Source organism: Penicillium daleae (genome assembly GCF_028827525.1).
Source record: "Penicillium daleae strain IBT 16125 chromosome Unknown utg000008l_segment0_segment0, whole genome shotgun sequence".
Lineage (NCBI taxonomy): Eukaryota > Fungi > Ascomycota > Eurotiomycetes > Eurotiales > Aspergillaceae > Penicillium > Penicillium daleae.
Window position 1 is genome coordinate 3,845,675 of NW_026623156.1, and position 17,712 is coordinate 3,863,386.

Sequence of the window (17,712 nt, forward strand, 5' to 3'; positions counted from 1 at the left end):
CATTAACCTTGGTAAAGAGCACCCATTCACTGGCCTCAAATTCCTCTTCCTGGCGACTTAGTTCCATCTTTACAGTTTCTAAAAACTGTTTAGTTCCCTTGTATGGGTACCTTCTGATCGGGGGTCCTAGATCACCGAGAAAGCTGCTGCTAGAGGCCTCGGTGTCTAGCTCAGACTTTATGTTCGAGGACATAGTGGTCGCAGTTATACCGTCCCGTGCTAGTGTGAAAAAAGAAACATTCCCATATTGACTGTAGGCATTAAAAATTATCCCCGAGGACCACCTGACGCTGATGTGACGTAGCCTGATTACGATCTTTAGCGCAATAGACGTCTACGTGCAGTGATATGTATAGGCGGCCCTTACATGACCCCCACGAGACAGCCCCAAGCCATCCAGAAGTAGTTTTGTCTTGGAAGAATCCTAAGAGTTTATGATCCTATCACACATCAATAGTAGTAAACCCTGCCTGCGAATTCTTTACCACTGTGATTCAGGCTCTTCTTCGAGATTCGCCCGAAGAGCTCTTCATTGTCTATCTCGCTTCCACGTGTGTAAAATCTGCGATTCGCTGTGCTGCCTAGACCCCGCACGGTATACCTAAGCGCCTAGTGGCTTATCGACTACCTACAGCTATTTCGTACCCGCTCGGTACGTAGCTCGCTGTATTTCTAGTAAGGAGCCCTACGCTATCTTAGGTAGATCCTAGTCTAATTTAATTTACTAGCTCTTATTTTCCCGTAATTCTAGAGCAATTAGGTAGGAAGGGCTGAAGCTAAATTGATTCAATATTACAGACCACCGTACGGCGATTGGCCTCTTGAGTCATCCATCAAATTTTCAATGCAAGTGGGCAAAAGTTAAGGCAGACGGTGACATCTCGGGTCCCTTCCGCGGTTAATTTTAGAAACGGAGATAGCGGCTTATACATCTTGTTCAATAGCTATTTTGATGCCAGAATTTTGGAATCTCGTCGCATATGTTCGTAGCTAACCGTTAGTTGTTACTCATTTGTTGTGACTTTCACTGTTGCGTTCGTTGCTAGCCGTCCTTATTGTGACGTAAACGGTTATTACCCGTTTATCGTCCGTTTATTACTACCTATTTACTACTACCCGTTTATTACTATCCGTTCGTCATCGATCGTTCGCCGTTCTAGATTTATCAGCTTATTTCATAGCAGGTATAGCTAGGCCTAGGCTCATAAGGGTAGGTCTTAGGTAATAACCTTGAACTTAAGGCCACACGCCCTAAGGCCAGTACCACTCGTCGCTCCTTACCCATATTCATTGCAGTCAAGTGTTTGTTATGAAGTATTCGTTGCAAGCATGACAGCCCGAGAAAATTGTGAGGCCCTCGAGCCAAAATGTATAAGGTAGGTAGTAGTCGAGACTCTGACGCACGGGGTTAAGGAAATTATCCTAATTGAGGTAATTTCTCAATTTTCGAGTCGCAAATGTTTGGGATTGACGTGTATAAGGCGTTAAGTCGCGCTTTGATTTTTTCTGTGACGCTACCAATCAGATAATAGAGTCAACAGATGGCAAAGGGTGCATGACACTACGATTACTTGACAACGCACGGTCTGGGGAAGTGGACAGAAGGATCATACACGAAGTACACTGAAAGGAGCTAAGGTTGACAGAGGCAGGATCTCTTAAGTATTAGAAAAGCGGCGTTGAGTATTGTCCAGAACTAACAGAAAGACCTCTCCTATTTTGCAATTGGCGACTACAATTGGATAACATAAAAAGCGAGACATGACAACATGCCTGGATGTCTACCCTGAGCGTCCCGAGTGAAGGGTAAGCAGATCACTGAGCAACCATGAGTGCTCGGGGAGAAAACGGAAATATTGCACAGAAACAGATCACTTGCCTGGTTGATGACTAAGAATCTGGTAAAAAGGACGCCTAAGACAGCGTCAAGAGTAGCCGTTTTCGGCATCGAATTTACCGTTACCTAGCGTTGTGGTGTAACCTCAACATATTCTAGTTGTTATTGTATGAAAACATGCTATCATAAACATTGGTCATCTGGAAATACAATGAATGCCCTGTCAGTATCTCAGCCCCTTTGATGCTCTCGTCCAATCACAATTCTTCTTTCAAAAGTATATTGTCTTCCTGTCATCGTTTGTATTTATACCGCACTGTGGTTAGGAAAGAGGTGGTTACTGCAGACGGTATTGTAGCGTATATTTCATTATCAACTCCACCTCTGCAAGCTATCATGTGTTTGATAAAGGGGAGGAATCTGTATTTTAAGAGCAAGCAAAAAGTAATTCATCTAGATTAACAAGTGTATTCTCAAAGACAACTGAAAGTCACAAAGATGGATCAAGAATGCCATCGTACTGCGCTTTGTGCTCTAAGATGAAAAGAAGTTGGCATTGTTGGACAATACGAACATTATATAAGTACTATGAATGCAAGGTGAGGTGCGAATATCTTTTGTATAGGTACTCGCCCCCCCCCCCCCCCTCCTCCAACTATTCCATGTGCTTCATTCAATATTCTTGCTCACCTTCTCCGCTTGTGGGGTCAATCGTTAATGAGCCAAAGTCCTATATAAAAACGTTAAAATCGTTGCTATACTCTTCCATCAATATGGATCTTTTCGAAATTTCACTTGGAAGAGCTCGGCAGTCCTTGAATTGTGACTTAGCACAACTCGCTTCCGAGTTCCAGCATTACACGCAACCCAACGGGAATCAGTACAAAAACGTCGCAAAGAAGCTAATTAGCTGGTCTCAGAGGGTAGAGAAACTTAGGCTGCTCTTTGAAAAGTATGGCCCAGGGTATTCAATCCCCCTTTGCTTCAAACGCCGATGCCAAGTACTCAAAGCTGAACTGTGTCGACAAAGTGAACTGATCAGGGCTATGCAATACGACCAGCCCTATGTCGTGTCAGTTGCCCGATTATTGCCCGATTATTTGCTGCGCATGTTGGCCGTTTTACTGCTAAGAAAGAAGCTCACCATGACAGGTTTGCCACAGAATGTGATGGACAACTAGACTTCCAAGACCATGATATCATATTTGCGCCGCACTGTGGAGAAAATGAGAATCAACACGTTTTGCTTCAGCAACTAAGATACCACCTAGATTTGGAGGTGGAGAGATGCCAATGCCAGCTATGTCTTAAGGGGCTTTATCGTGATATGCTTCGTACTTCGCTTTTGGAACCTCTCCGGGATGCGACTCCCCATTTACTGGTTCCAGAAATTGAGGATTGTTGTGCGTTTCCCAAGTCTCTCTTCTCCTTTGGATGTTACGTGCGTTTTATTTGCGAATTATTGGCCGTTTTCTCTGAAGTTGAAGAGAATCAAAGCACTTGGAATATTTCTGTTATGAACTTTTGCAACTCAAAATGGCACACCTCAGCAATTATTGCATGTGATCAATTATCAATTATTCCATCAATGTGGCTGTTTCGCCATTTGAGTAGGTTTATCTACTTTTCAACTACTTTTCAACACTTAGCATCATTTCCAATCACTTTGGGCATGATAGCATTTATAAATCACTTGCCAAACTGATTCGAGCAAGAGAACTTATATAACAGGTTTTGGCAGTGGGAGGTATACGTATGCTTCCAGCCAATCAGCGTGCAGTTTTATAAGCACCCATCTGGAGTCGTGCTTACTTAATCACCGTTTCCGCGGGGGACAACGTCACTCAGACTTCGCCGACGGGAAATGTTTCTGACTTCTGCAAACCTCAACCATGGCCACACCCCGGCTTCCGTTCCTCTACCCGAGTTTGATGCGTGCGGTTCGCTCTTGCGAACCGAACACGTATCGTTCTCTCCAATATCCTGGGCTTAAACGAGGGTTCCATACTACCCGGCGACGCGGTCAAGAAACCTACCAGCGGCGCTATGGTCCAGCTGTCGAGCCCAACCTGCCTCCTCCCTCACGGCCCAAGGACAGCCAATCGACCCAGAATCCGGATGAAACAGTGACCGGTAAAGAGACGGCTCATACAGCTGAACAGAGCGCCCCCGTTTCAGAAGAGTCACAAGCGCAACCACAGTCGGAGTCGCAAGCGCTGCAGGAGGATATACATGTGGACAGTGCAGATGCTGCCGCGTCCGCCGCGTCCGCCGCGTCCGAACAAGCGGCTACCGAATCAACGAAGCCCCATGCCACACTGGAACCTGCGCGGGACGAGGAAGACACAGCTGCCGAGGCCGACACATCAAATGCTTTCACACCTCCACCCTCAATGTCTGCATCCGGTGACGTCGGGGAGGAGATGTCGCAGATGCCGCCCTACATGAACCGCAGCGCTTTCGAAGAAGTCTATCACATGCCCTCTCCGCCTACCGGCCTCACGCCAACGGAAGCGCAAACATCACACAAGCCGCCGCATATGAGCCCAGCGCCTTATGTACACCATTTCGATACATATTCCCTCGTTCTTGATCTCTCCAAGGGCGGATATACGAAGGAGCAGTCTATCACTATCATGAAAGCCGTCCGCACCATACTCCGGAACAACCTTGATTTCGCCAAGCAGAGCTTGACCTCCAAGTCGGACGTGGAGAACGAGGAGTACCTTTTCAAAGCGGCCTGCTCGGAGCTCCAGCAGTCCCTGCAGACCGCGCGGAACTCTGAGGTTCAAAGACAGCGTGCATCCCGGACACAGTTGGAACATGAAACGGATATCTTGTCCCAGCGTCTTAACCAGGAGCTGTCGGGTATGAAGGATGACATCAAGGGCATGTTCAATGACCATAAAATGGCCACGCGAGAGAACCAGCGCACCATTGATACTATGGTTCAGGAATTGAACTACAAGATCACTGTCTCACTCAACAGCGATGGCAAGAGCGAGATCGAGGGTCTGCGGTGGATTCTGACCAGACGTGCGGCTTTGACGGTCGGCATCTGTGCTTGTAAGTTTTTACTGCCCTGAAGGATGTGTTGAGCTATGTCTTGCTAATTGCTTTCTCCAGTCATGATCATCGTCTTCCTTAAATACTCCTCTGTTCGCCGGGTCCAGGAGCCCAAGAAAGCCACAGAGGCCGAGAAGCCCGTTACCAAGGAAATTACCACTGAAACTCGGGTCGTCCACAACGCAGGGGTCCAGACCGAGCCCCCCGTCGTGGAGGCACACCTTGGTGAATCTTTGGGTTAAGATTTCGACCGGCCTCCAACAAACTTGACACCTTCATTCTTCAAGTACCCAGCCTGTACAAATCATCACCGATCACTCCATCCACTCCCTTTCTTTTGTGTTTGAGTACTGTCTTCATAAATAAGACGGCCTGTACCATTATAACCATAGACATCTGATACCCTATATATGCATTTTGTTTCAATTCATCCTCAGCGTCTGAGCTGTAGTATAGAATTTTCTGTCAATAGAGAATCAACCCTTAACATCCACGAGTCACTAAGCTCCCAACATGGCGAGTCTGTGTTAACTGTTCTCTACCAGCTCATTCTTCCTTCAGCCAAGGCACCTCCTCAGGCCGATACTTGTAAGCCCTAAAAATCGCATTGCTCTGGTTCGAGAAACCAATCCTCTCCATCTCCTCTAGCTCATTCTTGCCCATAACAGCCTTATAGTCCTGCAACTGTGGAACAACAAATTCCCACACTACCTCACCACCCTCAGTAACCTCAATAATCCGACCAGTCGCGGCCTCACATATCAATACATTCCCGTTCCCCAATTTATGCGCCGACCCCATAAACGGAGTAAAAAAGCCCAGGCCGCCGGTCGTCGTATCCTTGTATTCCCATATAATCTGTTTATCGCGAGAAACAACAATGGCCCGGGAGAACGGCACGGATATCTCAGGTCTGAAGACGCCGTTATCGAGGATGAGAATGTCGCCTGCGGAATTGATTTGGTGCGCACAGTGCTGTTGACAGACTGTCGGCGCGGTCAAGTGCCAAACGACTTCCCCGGTCTTTCGACTGATGATGAAGACGCCGGAAGCATTGCGCGTCGAGGCTATGATGTTTCCCTCTGAGTCAAAGCTAACACTGTTAATTAGAGGCCAGTGCTCGCGTGGGTAGTGTGGGTGTGCGGCGAAAGCCTCGAGATCGAGATGGTCAATCGCGCGCCAGGACCAGAGTAACTTGGCACCACCCTTGCCGTTACTGCCGTCGAAATCGGCCGAGGATGAATTATTCGAGACGGACCAGGGATCCACTAGCTTGATACAGTCGCCGTAGATAATACCTCCTGAGGCTTCGCTGCCCGGGATACCACCGCGCACGCGAGCCGCCTCTTCGGCAGTGAGAGGTTCGAGGGTGGTGTAGAGGATAGTTCCATCACCCAGGTGATTCTGGTCATGATGGGCATATGGATCGGAATACTGCTGTAATATCTTGCCTGACGGATCAAGCTGCATCATGACACCACCGCGATACTTGGCCCACATTGGAAACAGCGCGGGGGCATCTGGGTGAACGCCATTGTACGCCAGAGATCCATCAGACAGGATGCGGGAATGCCGACCAGCGCGGTGGGGAAGAGTCCAACGGTGAACTTCTTTTCCAGAAGTCGAGACAAGGTGCGCGGTGTTCGATGTAAGTGGAGAGTAGAGGACGTAGCCAGGCGAGACTCGTTCGTCGATGCCGCGGAGACCGAGGCCCCGGCGGCGGAGGGTATGCTGCTCCATTTTGAAATTCTTAGCAGATTGAAGGATAAAATGGCAGTTATTGATGGAATACTCACTTCTTGAATTGCAGATTGGCATTGTTTTATATTTTGGACAAGATGGAGTCTATAGAGTCGACTGTTAAGCATCAGGGCTTGGCGGACCGGCATGCCGCGGCATGCCGCGGCGAGATAAGCCGGCAGCCAACCATCGCTTGTAGATGACCAGGATGGCATCAGATTCGCCATAGATATGGCAATCGCTGGATTGTGTTGAAATGAGAAGAATAGCAGGATATAGAACGGACAGGGGAGGTTTTGGGGGGAGTATAGAAAGGAGCTGATTTCTCAAGGAAAGGGCGAAATAGGACAAAAGATGCCAGTTCAATTCCTATGATCTAAGGACTGACTATAAAAAGTTGTTTATCTTTTACCATAATGAATCTTCCGACAGAGCCACCTAGTAAGGTGCAATCCGATCTATCTCCTACGAAGAGCACTCAGTCGTGGTTCCCTCGACGTCTTTCTATCGAAGAAGGTGGCATTGAGAGGGTAACCAATGAAGAAAGACAACAAAATACAACCAAGTTCTGGAATGCAACTACTTTCTGGTATTGTTCGGTGTCTTCCACGTTAGCAATATCCGAGCTAATCTATACTTGTCATTGATACAGGTTCAGTGCCAATATGGCCGTTGCAACCTTGAACGTTGGCTCTCTTGGGGGCTCTCTTGGTCTTGGGTTCTGGGACTGTTTTATAGTCATTCTTATTGTCAACCTCGCTAGCGATCTCTTGCCCGCTTGGACAGCTACATTTGGACTGACCGGCTTGCGAATGACAACTTTCTCGTACGTGCTGACATCCTTCAAGCAGACCTCATACAAATCTCAAGATTGACATACCACAGGAGATACTCATTCGGATACTGGGGCAACATGCTTGTCGTGGTCTTTTCTATGATCGCGACCACCGGATGGAACGCTATCAACTCAATCTCGGGCGCTTCAGTTCTTAACGCATTGTCGAACGGAAAGTTTCCAACATGGGCAGGAGTCATCGTCATATGTACATTCGTTTGGGCGATTTGCGCACTGGGAATCACATGGATCCATCGACTAGACGCATTCATCTGGATTCCTCCTTTGATTGTCTGGTGTGTTGCTGCTGGGACAGGCGCATCTTCGTTCACCTCTGAAGCCCCTCGGGCATTGGAGGGTTCAGACAAGGCCGCGGCTGTCTTGACATACATGGCCAGTATTTTCTCCTTCTCCGTTTCATGGGTCAATTGTGCTGCGGACTATAATGTGCGCATGCCCCATGACACTCCCCGCTGGAAGATCTTCAGCGCTACATATGTCGGCATCTTCTTCCCAACGGTACTGGTTCAATCACTTGGAGCAGCGATGTACAGCGGGACTGTCACGAGTCCGGAATGGAAAGAAGCTTATTCATCATCATCGATCGGAGGACTACTTGCGATGGCATTGCAGCCCGCAGGTGGGTTTGGCAAGTTTCTCATGGTTCTTGCGGCTTTGAGTGCGATACCAGTAAGCCCCTGACGGCCATATGAGCATTCTTTTGATCACTCTGACTGATCTTTGATTTTTAGAACAATATCCCAAACAACTATTCTTTTGCACTCCATGCGCAAAACCTCGGTTCATGGGCAATCCGAGTTCCAAGAGTCATCTTAGTTACATTTGGTTTTGTGGCAGCGATCATCGTCGGTTGCTGCGCAGCAAAGTACTTTGAAGACACTTTGCAGACCTTGCTAAGTGTGATCGGATACTGGACAGTAATTCATATAACCGTCGTGCTGGAGGAGCATTTCATTTTTCGGCGCAGATGGAAGGCATATGATTTCGATGCTTGGAATAGCCCGGCCTTGTTGTCATTCGGTTGGGCGGCAATAGGAGCATTTGCATTCGGTTTTCTAGGAGCTGCTCTTGGAATGAAGGTAGCCTGGTACAGTGGTCCCATTGCATCCTTGATTGGTACGAAGGGGGCGAATATCGGCCATGAGCTCACTTTTGCATTTTCTGGTCTTGTGTTCCCCATCTTTCGCTGGATCGAGAAGCGATATGGGAGCCAGTGAAGGATTGAGAGAGCGATCAAACTGGATATGTGGCGATATGACTCCCATGATGTATTTAATTCTTCTGCCTTCATATTTTGCAACAGTATTATCAGCCAGACGATCCCTGTGGCAAGAAACTCAGATCCGACAACAAATCCCAATTTCCATCCGCAGAAGTTCCTAGACCCAAGAACTCAGGAAAGTAGTAATTCGTAAAACTTTCTTCAGGTGGAAAGTCATCCGTTGGTGCAGTGACTGGTACTGCTTCCAGACGATGTCGTAGCCTCCGATGTACCTTGGCTATGATATTGCCCAATGTATGTGCCGCGTGACATGGCAATCCAATAGTATGGAGCCATTGTACGAGGCTCTGAATTAGGGAGTCAAGCTCTGCTGTATTGTGCGTCAGACTGAGCTGGGCTTCGTAGTTGTTCAATAGGCGACAGATGATAATCCCAGCGAATGTGATCATGTGGTAGATATGGTCACTTAAGTGACGGGTTCGCTCGTCTACAGTGTCCATTGCTATGTGCACAATTGCAGTGGAATGGTGGATCATTTCTGAAACAAGATAGTCCCGGGTCTCGACAGCGTGGACGCTCTTTGCCTTCAGACCTTGTTCGTTCAGGAGTAGGTTGGAGAAATGGAATCCCATCATGAGGAACTGAGAGCGTGGTTGCTCTGAAATATAAGGCGTCAGTATTCTGCATAAGTCAAATGGTGGGCAGCTGGAGATGACTTACCCAAAATTCGTCTCCACTTTCTTTTCCACGTCTTCAAAGCCGTTGTGGATTTGTGAAGATCAACACATTCTGAAATTAAAAATCCATAGACTGTCCAATATAGTTGAATCTCGGCGACCATCCGCACTTCGAAGTTGATAGCATGGTCAGAGCCAATGATAGCCTCGCAGCGTTCGATCTGCCAAGCCTGTAACATAGACCTTCGACTGGTTCCAACACAATAGTGTAAGTGTGCAAGACACAGGTGATTCCACAAGCAAATGTGATCCAATGTTATTTCGTCCAGTTTTGTGTATCGATGAGATCGGCTCGTTATCGTGGCGAATATCGGGCTAGATTGTGAGTGTTGCAATGCGAACCCACTGAGAAGCCAACTGTCGATGCTCAAGGGGACCTGCCCCACGGTAGTTGACCACATGCATAGAATAAGAGCTGCTTGGAAAAAATCGACAGATTGCGGAGTTGTCAAGAGCATACTTGACACGAGAGAGCGAGCGCATTCATAGAGCTTAGGAGCTAAAATCGCTGCCAGCTCATCCGACGTATGCCGTATCGCAATCAAGCAGCATGCGCAGAATAGAATCGGCGATCTCCGCACGCGGGGCAACAACGCGACAGGGTCGCTCTCGGGATCAAAAATAATCCAACGACCATAATGCTCGAGAAATCTGAATAGTCAATTAAAGTCACAAACATTTGTATCTGGTGGGTCCAGCCCAGGCGTCAGTGGGGCATGTCATACATTGAGAGCAGAGTCAACGCAAGATCTGGCGTGATGAGATCGTCCAGCACCGTCCCCAAGGACTTGGTTTCTGGGGATGGTTCAGGTCTGGTGTCATTGGCCAGATCACGGATGACCATGATTGGAGCTGCGGAGCTCTCCGCATCCTGGTAGGTTGGATCGCCAGGGTCCGGTGTTGTCAACGCGCTGCTAGGCCTGCTTAATTCATGCTCCGCACTCGATGGGCCCTCTCCCAGTCGATCAAGTAAAGTGGCCACTGTTCTCTCGAGTCGCTCCAGGCTATGATGGGTGTCAATTATCGAATAGCCACACCTAGTGGGGCGCGACAGAGATCCAAGACATACCGAGCATCAGTGCCAAACGTAGAAGCAGAGGCGTGCTGCTGCTGTTCTTCCTCTGGGCTATCAGTTTGTTTTACTAGTGAACAACTTTGCCGTAGTCTCTCGCATCGCAAACAGGCCCGTCCAGGGGTACCTGGCTCGTAGCAGCGTGTCTTCTGCTTCCTGCATGATGCGCACGCTCGAGAGGCGCGACCCCGGTCTGGTGGCATACTGAGGCTAGACAAGAGAGCATGGAGACCCCTATGCCATTTCTGCCGAGAAACAATAATTAATTCAAATCACAAAGCATCGAGAAGGGTAAAAGGCGGACTCGGTCATTTGAGTTTCTTCAACCAACAACATTCCTGGTAAATGAATGGCGTCACCTGATTTTGGATAAGATAAGCGCGCCCCGAACTTCCCGATGAAGCAAACGTGGAGGCTACCTTGAACATCCTCACAAACGAGGCAGTCGACAGCGAGGCCGTCACAACGAGTACCGATCAGATCAGAGAATTTTGGCAAACATAAATTGTTCTAGAAGACGAGGAGATTGAACATAGCAAAGGAATTACATTAGAATCTATTTCATCGCGCTCATAGAGCAGCGTCATCAGTTATGATCTATACATTTTAGTCACACTATGCATCACATCATATCGTATTTTTCATCTGTGCACAAAACAGCACAATTCCATATCCTTGCAAGCAACAACAACTCGAGGTCTTAGAAATCCATACGCAGAGCAATAGTCGGCGCGGCCTGTTGCATGTTTTCTTCCGCATCACCCGACTTCGATGTTCCAGCACCAATACCTGCACTGCGAAGGACCTCCTCGAGAAGGGCCTTCTGCTCTGCATTCATGTTGGCAACCAAGGTGCGGAAGATGACTTGGTCTGCCTTGGCGAGCTCGAGTAGGTAAGCGGCAGACTCTCGGTGAACGGACTGCCCATCCCGCTTAGCACGTGCTAGGAGAGCAGACATAACAAGCGAGATCTTGGTAGGCATTGCGGCTGGTGAGAGAGTAGTGCTGGTCACGCACGATACAAGAGTGCGTGCAACGACCGTGCGAGAATTCTCAGGGTCGCTAGGGACTTCGCCAGAATCGGTGGGGCAGCTGACGAGGAAGGCAATCAGGCGCGGAATAAGGTAGTGGGCGATTACATCGTCCGTCATGTAGCGGGGGCCTGACTTGGTAAGGATGGATCGGAGGCAGCTGGCAGCTACGGTCGCAAGCCCAACATCCTGCAAACAATCCAGTAGCTCGTCAAGCACTCGGTTGATGACGGGGTCCTGGGGCGGAAGAACATGTCCACCAGCCGTTAGGAGGAAAGTAATGGCCAAAAGGGTATTCTTGGCGCATGGAATCGAAGAGTCCGATTCTCGGCGCTGGGCAATCGTGAGAATGGTCAGGAATCGAGTAAGGCAGCCACGCAGCTGGAAAGCTACTACGTCAATGTCCTCCGGGGTTTCAGAGAACTGGGTAATGCTCTGGACGAACTGTCGGAAGATGGGAAGGGCTTGCGGAACGACCTCGGTCTGGCAGATACCGGTAGCGAGAATGGTGGTGAAGATGTGCAGTATACAGGCGTGAAGATCGTTGCGGATGACAGACGGGAAGACCGAGGCAACGTCAACAAGAGATCCAAGGGCCAAGCGAATCAACGCAAGAGAATCATCCGACGTAACGTTGAAGCGTGCCATAGGAGTTGATTCACGGAGATTAGGAAGCAAGCCAGCAAGAACAAGAATGATACTTCTAGTCAGCTCGAAGAGCTGCTCGATATCATCAGAGAGATGATCGCTTCGCTCTTGGTCGCTTTGTGCTGCTGGATGATCCAAGGACAGGTTCTGTGCTATCTCCACGATGACAGTCTGAATAGGGATGGCCTCAGTCAGCACAAGCCGATCAAAGGTGTCCATGGTTTCAGAGAAAATGGCGTCCTGATAGATCGCATTTCCGGAAATAATTGGTCTCAAAATTCTCTTCAGTGCCTGTAGAATCTCAAGTCGCTGAGAAGCCAATGTTGATTGATCAACAAGGGCCTCGAAGGCAAGGCCGAACAACACAAAGAAAAAGGCAACCGGTTCTTCTCGGTAGTTGATGTCGTGGCCTTTGTCCTTGGACTCGCCATTTGTTAAAGTCTTGTCCATTTCTTCCTCATCGTCGCTTTTCTTGTCGGCGCTGTCAGATTTATCTGCCTCCTCGGCTATTTGCAGTTTGCCGTCCAAAGCGTCGAACACGAAATCAATATCCTTTTCGACAAGACCTGCAATAGCATTGACCAAATGGAGCCAGGTGTCCTGATAAAACTATAGGTTCGAAGTCAGCATCTAAAAGAAGTTCTCAAAGTGAGAAGCTTCTTACCTTAAGCAACGTTTCACGGTTCAATGCAGCGTATACTTCGTCCAAGTCATTGCTCTGCGTACTCGTGCCCAGAGCTCCCGAAATATCCGGCTCGAATCGCAAGCGGGCATACTCTTGGAGGGAAGACAGCCACAGCGGCGTCAACCTAGCAAGGTACGGCTGAACCACTTGGCTGAGATACTCCTGTTCGATGCTTGCGACCTGCAACCGAGCCCATGCAGAGAAGAGAGCAAGTTTGACCATTACTCTTGCATTAGAGTTTAAACCCTTCAGGTCACCAATCTCGGTGGTCTCAGGATTCTTCGCAAAGTTCTCCAGACCAAGGACTAAAAGCTTGAGAATTCTGCCCATACGATCCACATTCGTCACTATGCCGGTAGCGATGAACGTGGCCGACACGTTGATTGCCTCAGAAGCAAGCTCGGCAGAAGAGTCGACCGCAAAAGCTGGAGTTAGAGCAGATCCAATCTGAGCTTGGTATTGCTCAAGCAGAGACGCCTCAGCAAAGTCTGGATCCGGTGTCTTTCCGAACATAGTCAGGACTTGATCAATGATCTTCAGACCCCACACTCGCAGTTCGATGACATTAGCAGTGGACGCCGAGAACGCCATTCGCACGATGTCTCCAACCTTGGATTGCAGCGCCAATTCGGCAGGAATGGCTTGGTCCGGTAATATAGCTTCCTGGACAGTTGCCAGCAGCTCGTACAGGCAGCTCATGGCGAAATTGCGAGTCTGCCACTTCAATAATTCTTGGCCAGAGACACCATCACTGGTAGGGTCAGCTTGGCCTTCACCGGCAACCGCAGCTGCGAAGCCAGCAACTTCATCGTCGGGGATGTCAGCTGCAGCCGTCTGGACAGCAGTAGTTAGTGGAACCTCGACCTTAAAGCGGGTTTTCGTCATAATGTTTTGACAGCGATGAATCCACAACTCGGTTTCGGTAAGAGCAGTCTGCTGCAGCCATTCCTGAATCATTGTCTTTAGAGGTCTGTTGTCTGGCGCGTCATCAAACGCAAGCCAAATGTCATCCTCGAGCGTTGCAGTGGCTGTTTGTACAACTAAAGTAGCATCTCTTTTCATCAAGTTACTGAGACCGCGGACAGCCACATCTCGCATTAAGGAGTTGCTTGCGCGGAGCTCGCCCTGCAAGCGCTTGACATATCCAGCAAAGTCTACGAAACTTGGGGCGTAGAGAGAGAAGTGATCCAAACATTTGGAGCTTTCCGTTACCAGCGCGGGGCTTTCTTCCAACTGGAATTGGCGAAGCAGAGTAAGGATCAGGTTGCGGGTTTTCGCAACGTCCTGCAAGTCCGGCCCGAGGACGTTGATCAGCGAATCCACGCATCGACTAATGACCACCGGGGTCAAGAACGACATCTCGATGTTGGAAGTTGCGAGCGTGGCTGCTTCTTCATTGTGAGTGTCGGCATTGTAGAGCTGAGCAAGCATGCCCAAGGAGCTGGAGGCGAAAGGTGAGAATGTCAAGCCAGCAGAGTTTGCCACTCTCTCCAAGCCACCAAGAGCCCAGAAGTGCACCACAGGATGAGGATCGTTGCAAAGAGACATCAGCACGCCGACGATGGTCTTGAGGTGCAGACCAGCTGCCATACCTCCGATCTGGGAGTGAATACATCCCAAAGCAGCGGCACAGCCAGCTCGGGCATTCGGTTCCCTGTTAGCGACAATGGTGTCCACAAGCCAATTGACCTGCGTGTTCGTGCATGCATTTCCAGCGCTGTCACACAACCGCCCCAGAGCCTCAACTCCGATAGTGCGAACAATAGGGTCGTGGTCGACAACGAATTTCTAATAAATGTCAGTAAATTTCTCTGGCAATGTGAAAGATGTCAGATATCAGATTACACACCTGAATGAGCTCCTGCAAGATCTTGTCCGTAGATGAATTCAGCTTTCCAGCCACGAAATCGGTTTCCTTAACCGCCACCTTCAACGCATGGAGAAGGGCGACAGAAATATTGACTACTAGTGCAGCTCTCCTTCCAGGGTTCCTCTGAAGAGTCGGTGAGGATAAAAAGGTGGCGATTTGCTCGACACTGCTTTCCTGCATCTTGGGCGAGTGAAGGGCAATGGCGACCGAGAACAGGTCAATGGCCGCGTTGACGACTCCTGTTGTAGGGGGGTCCACACATAGAGAATCGCCCGCGCGCAAGCTGTACAGAAGCACTGAATCATGCTCGCTGGCTTCACAAATGGGGAATGTCAATGCATCATCCACAGCTTGGTCCACAGAATCGATAGCGGACCAGGCTGGGCCGTTCTCGTTACCGTGAGATCCAGTCAGGGCAACCTTAATGTATTCCCGGGCAAGTCCAGTGACGCCAAACCCGTAATTATCACAAAGATCCCACAGACCATCGAACTGACCAGTCGCGGCTGCGATGGAGCTCTCCAACGGTCGAATTTGAGTGTCCGGGTCGGCGAACGCAGAAATGGCAAGGTTCAGAAGGTTAGACTGTGATATGATGTCCCCATGGCTAGGATGATGGACATGTACCAACTTCGAGAAGCACTGAAGAACTCGGCGGCGGACCATGGTCGTGAAGTCATTTAGTTGCAAAGATGGATGCAGACGCTGTGAGATTTCCTCCGTAGACTTTGGTCGTGGCACTTCATTCAAGAATTCAACAGTGTTCTGCAGCATGCCCGCAATCCTCTTTGCACCATCAGCAGTGATAAGCTTGCTATTGAATTCCATGAAGACCAGCAAGGCGCTGAGGGCGCACTCCCGCACATGAGCCAGGAAACTCGTCTCCAGTGTGCTCGGTGCAGCGGAGTTTTCCTTGCTCAAATGCTTTGGCAAGGCATTCTTCCAGAGCAGCATCAACTGGGAGAGATGAATCTTGACAAAACTAGGTCCAAGGGGCATCAATCCACCAATCAATATCCAGGCCGTCTGGACCTGGGTACTTGCAACCCGTAGCTCAGATGTTGTGCTAATCTTCAAAAGATCCGTTGCTTGGGTGAAAATCTGAGCGAATACATCCACAGCTCCATAGAGAGGTTGAAGGCGGGAGGTGCTTAGCATTGCGGAGAGACCGTTCGCATAACCAACGCAGCGACGGGGAGACTGCCTCGGGGTGGCGAGCTGGCCAATCTCTCTGTTTAAGCTGTTCATGCAAATAGTGACGCAGGAGAGAAGCTGGTGTGGGCACGCTAGCACAAACCCACGCAAGCAGTGCGCCGCGTGAATTTGAACTGTATAGCTTGGATGGGGAAGGACTTGAAGTAACGCATCACGGCAGCTGTCCGCAAGAACTGCGAATGCAGATCCAAGTGAAGAGATCAGCGACGAGAGCGCGCTGACAGTGCTTGTCAAGGCATACTTGCTTGGCTCGCGACGCTCTTGGATAACCTGTGGATAGTCTTTTAGGACTTCATTGATAAGCCATCTAGCGGCGTTCAGCTGGCTGTTCTCCCGAAGCAGCTCCCGGCCAATTGTGTCCTCGAGGATAGACTTTACAAATTTGCGGGTCATAAGGAGTCGGAATCGGATGTATGTGACCGTCGGGTGGTTCAGCAAATCGAACAGCAGGTTCGACGCAATCTGGCCGTACCGTTCCTCCACAATTTTATCTCCCAGGTTGCGAAGCACGTATTTATAACATAAGCAAATCCCAGCGCGTGTACGGTTTGAGGTCGTACTTTTCAAGTACTGGGAGGATAGCTGTCGCAGGAGATCAGGGAGGAGGAAGTACAACCGCGCATCCTTCTTAGTCGTGCTGGCTGCCGCCGTAGAGGACTCGGACATGTCGTCCTCGTCCTCCTCACCGGGTCGAGCGGCTGGCTTTTTGGACATCCGGTTAGATTTCTTCGACTTGGGTTTGGGTACCGCAATGACGTGTGCCTCGGTGACATGTAGTTTGACCAGTGCTCGTCCAAGAACCGCAGCAGCAGCATGGCGAACTGGCGCGACCGGACTATCAATGACCTTCCAAATGGTGGTTTTCAGATTCTCGAAGTCGTTCGTATTATCGAAGAAAGGCGTTGTGTTAATCAACTGTTCCATGCAGCGACACGCATGAACCTGGACGAAAGTAGACTTGTCGCTTGTGGCCGCATTACGCGCCTGTTTCCAGATGTCGCGCGCAACTGATTCGTCAATTGGGACACCGAGGCCAACAATAATCTTGCGTAAGACTGAGAATATAACGCCGCGCAAGCCAGTATGACTGCTCGCCGACTTGAGCAGCTTAAGTGTTCCCGCCGTCGCAACATTAGATTGCATGAATGCGCTCTCGCCAGCGGTCACGAATACCTCGCCCAGACAGTGCACCGCTGCGAACTTGGTCTTGAGCTCAGCGTCGCTTTTTCCAGCGCTCAATATCCCTAGCAAGTCGGTAATTGTCTCGAAGAGGATCCCGCGATCCCCTTTCGCTAAAATAGCACCAAAGCATCGTCCAAGGTTATTGCGGAGTACTCGAGTGAGGGTCGGGGAGGAGAGGGTCAGGATCTTGAACAATTCCTTTTTGAGTGACTTTTGCTTCGCGGAGACCTGCGCCGCATCGAGGCCGGATATGTACTGGACTAAGTCGGAGGTGAAGGTGAGCAGGTAGAGGTCTTGTTGTTCGGATGGGAGGTCATGGAGCTTTGGAATATCCAACTCCGGCACCGCATTCTCGGGAGGTATGGATGCGGGGGCACTTTCGGAGGTAGACATTGGGTATCAAGTTGGAGGACAATTATATCCCCATCAGAGTGCAAGGAGAATGGGGAGTAATGAGGTTATGAGGTATGAGGTCAACAATGTCCCTCTCTCCTTATCGTGTGGCCTCACCGTCCGCGGAGATCGGACAAATTGTCGGCCCGCAGACTGTGG

General features: G+C 49.6%; 5 protein-coding genes across 5 annotated transcripts; 2 read left to right on the forward strand and 3 right to left on the reverse strand.

The window, feature by feature from the left end:
* Positions 1-3,729: 3,729 nt before the first annotated feature.
* N7458_009923 (CCDC90 family protein) lies at positions 3,730-5,145 on the forward strand (the record flags this gene model as incomplete). The annotated part of the gene is made up of 2 exons (XM_056913305.1): positions 3,730-4,903; positions 4,964-5,145. 2 exons carry the CDS (start codon positions 3,730-3,732, stop codon positions 5,143-5,145), a joined length of 1,356 nt encoding a protein of 451 aa, XP_056762154.1.
* Positions 5,146-5,449: 304 nt separating this feature from the next.
* On the reverse strand, positions 5,450-6,643 carry N7458_009924 (uncharacterized protein; the record flags this gene model as incomplete). The annotated part of the gene is made up of 1 exon (XM_056913306.1): positions 5,450-6,643. The coding sequence occupies one exon, from the start codon at positions 6,641-6,643 to the stop codon at positions 5,450-5,452; it is 1,194 nt and encodes a 397-aa protein (XP_056762155.1).
* A 416-nt stretch (positions 6,644-7,059) lies between these two features.
* Positions 7,060-8,716, forward strand: N7458_009925 (purine-cytosine permease family protein; the record flags this gene model as incomplete). The annotated part of the gene is made up of 4 exons (XM_056913307.1): positions 7,060-7,232; positions 7,296-7,469; positions 7,529-8,168; positions 8,231-8,716. 4 exons carry the CDS (start codon positions 7,060-7,062, stop codon positions 8,714-8,716), a joined length of 1,473 nt encoding a protein of 490 aa, XP_056762156.1.
* A 91-nt stretch (positions 8,717-8,807) lies between these two features.
* Positions 8,808-10,733, reverse strand: N7458_009926 (Zn(II)2Cys6 transcription factor; the record flags this gene model as incomplete). Its single annotated transcript, XM_056913308.1, has 4 exons — positions 8,808-9,379; positions 9,442-10,109; positions 10,184-10,462; positions 10,528-10,733. The coding sequence occupies 4 exons, from the start codon at positions 10,731-10,733 to the stop codon at positions 8,808-8,810; spliced, it is 1,725 nt and encodes a 574-aa protein (XP_056762157.1).
* A 497-nt stretch (positions 10,734-11,230) lies between these two features.
* Positions 11,231-17,553, reverse strand: N7458_009927 (AP-1 complex accessory protein LAA1; the record flags this gene model as incomplete). Its single annotated transcript, XM_056913309.1, has 3 exons — positions 11,231-12,817; positions 12,873-14,681; positions 14,743-17,553. The coding sequence occupies 3 exons, from the start codon at positions 17,551-17,553 to the stop codon at positions 11,231-11,233; spliced, it is 6,207 nt and encodes a 2,068-aa protein (XP_056762158.1).
* Positions 17,554-17,712: the final 159 nt, after the last annotated feature.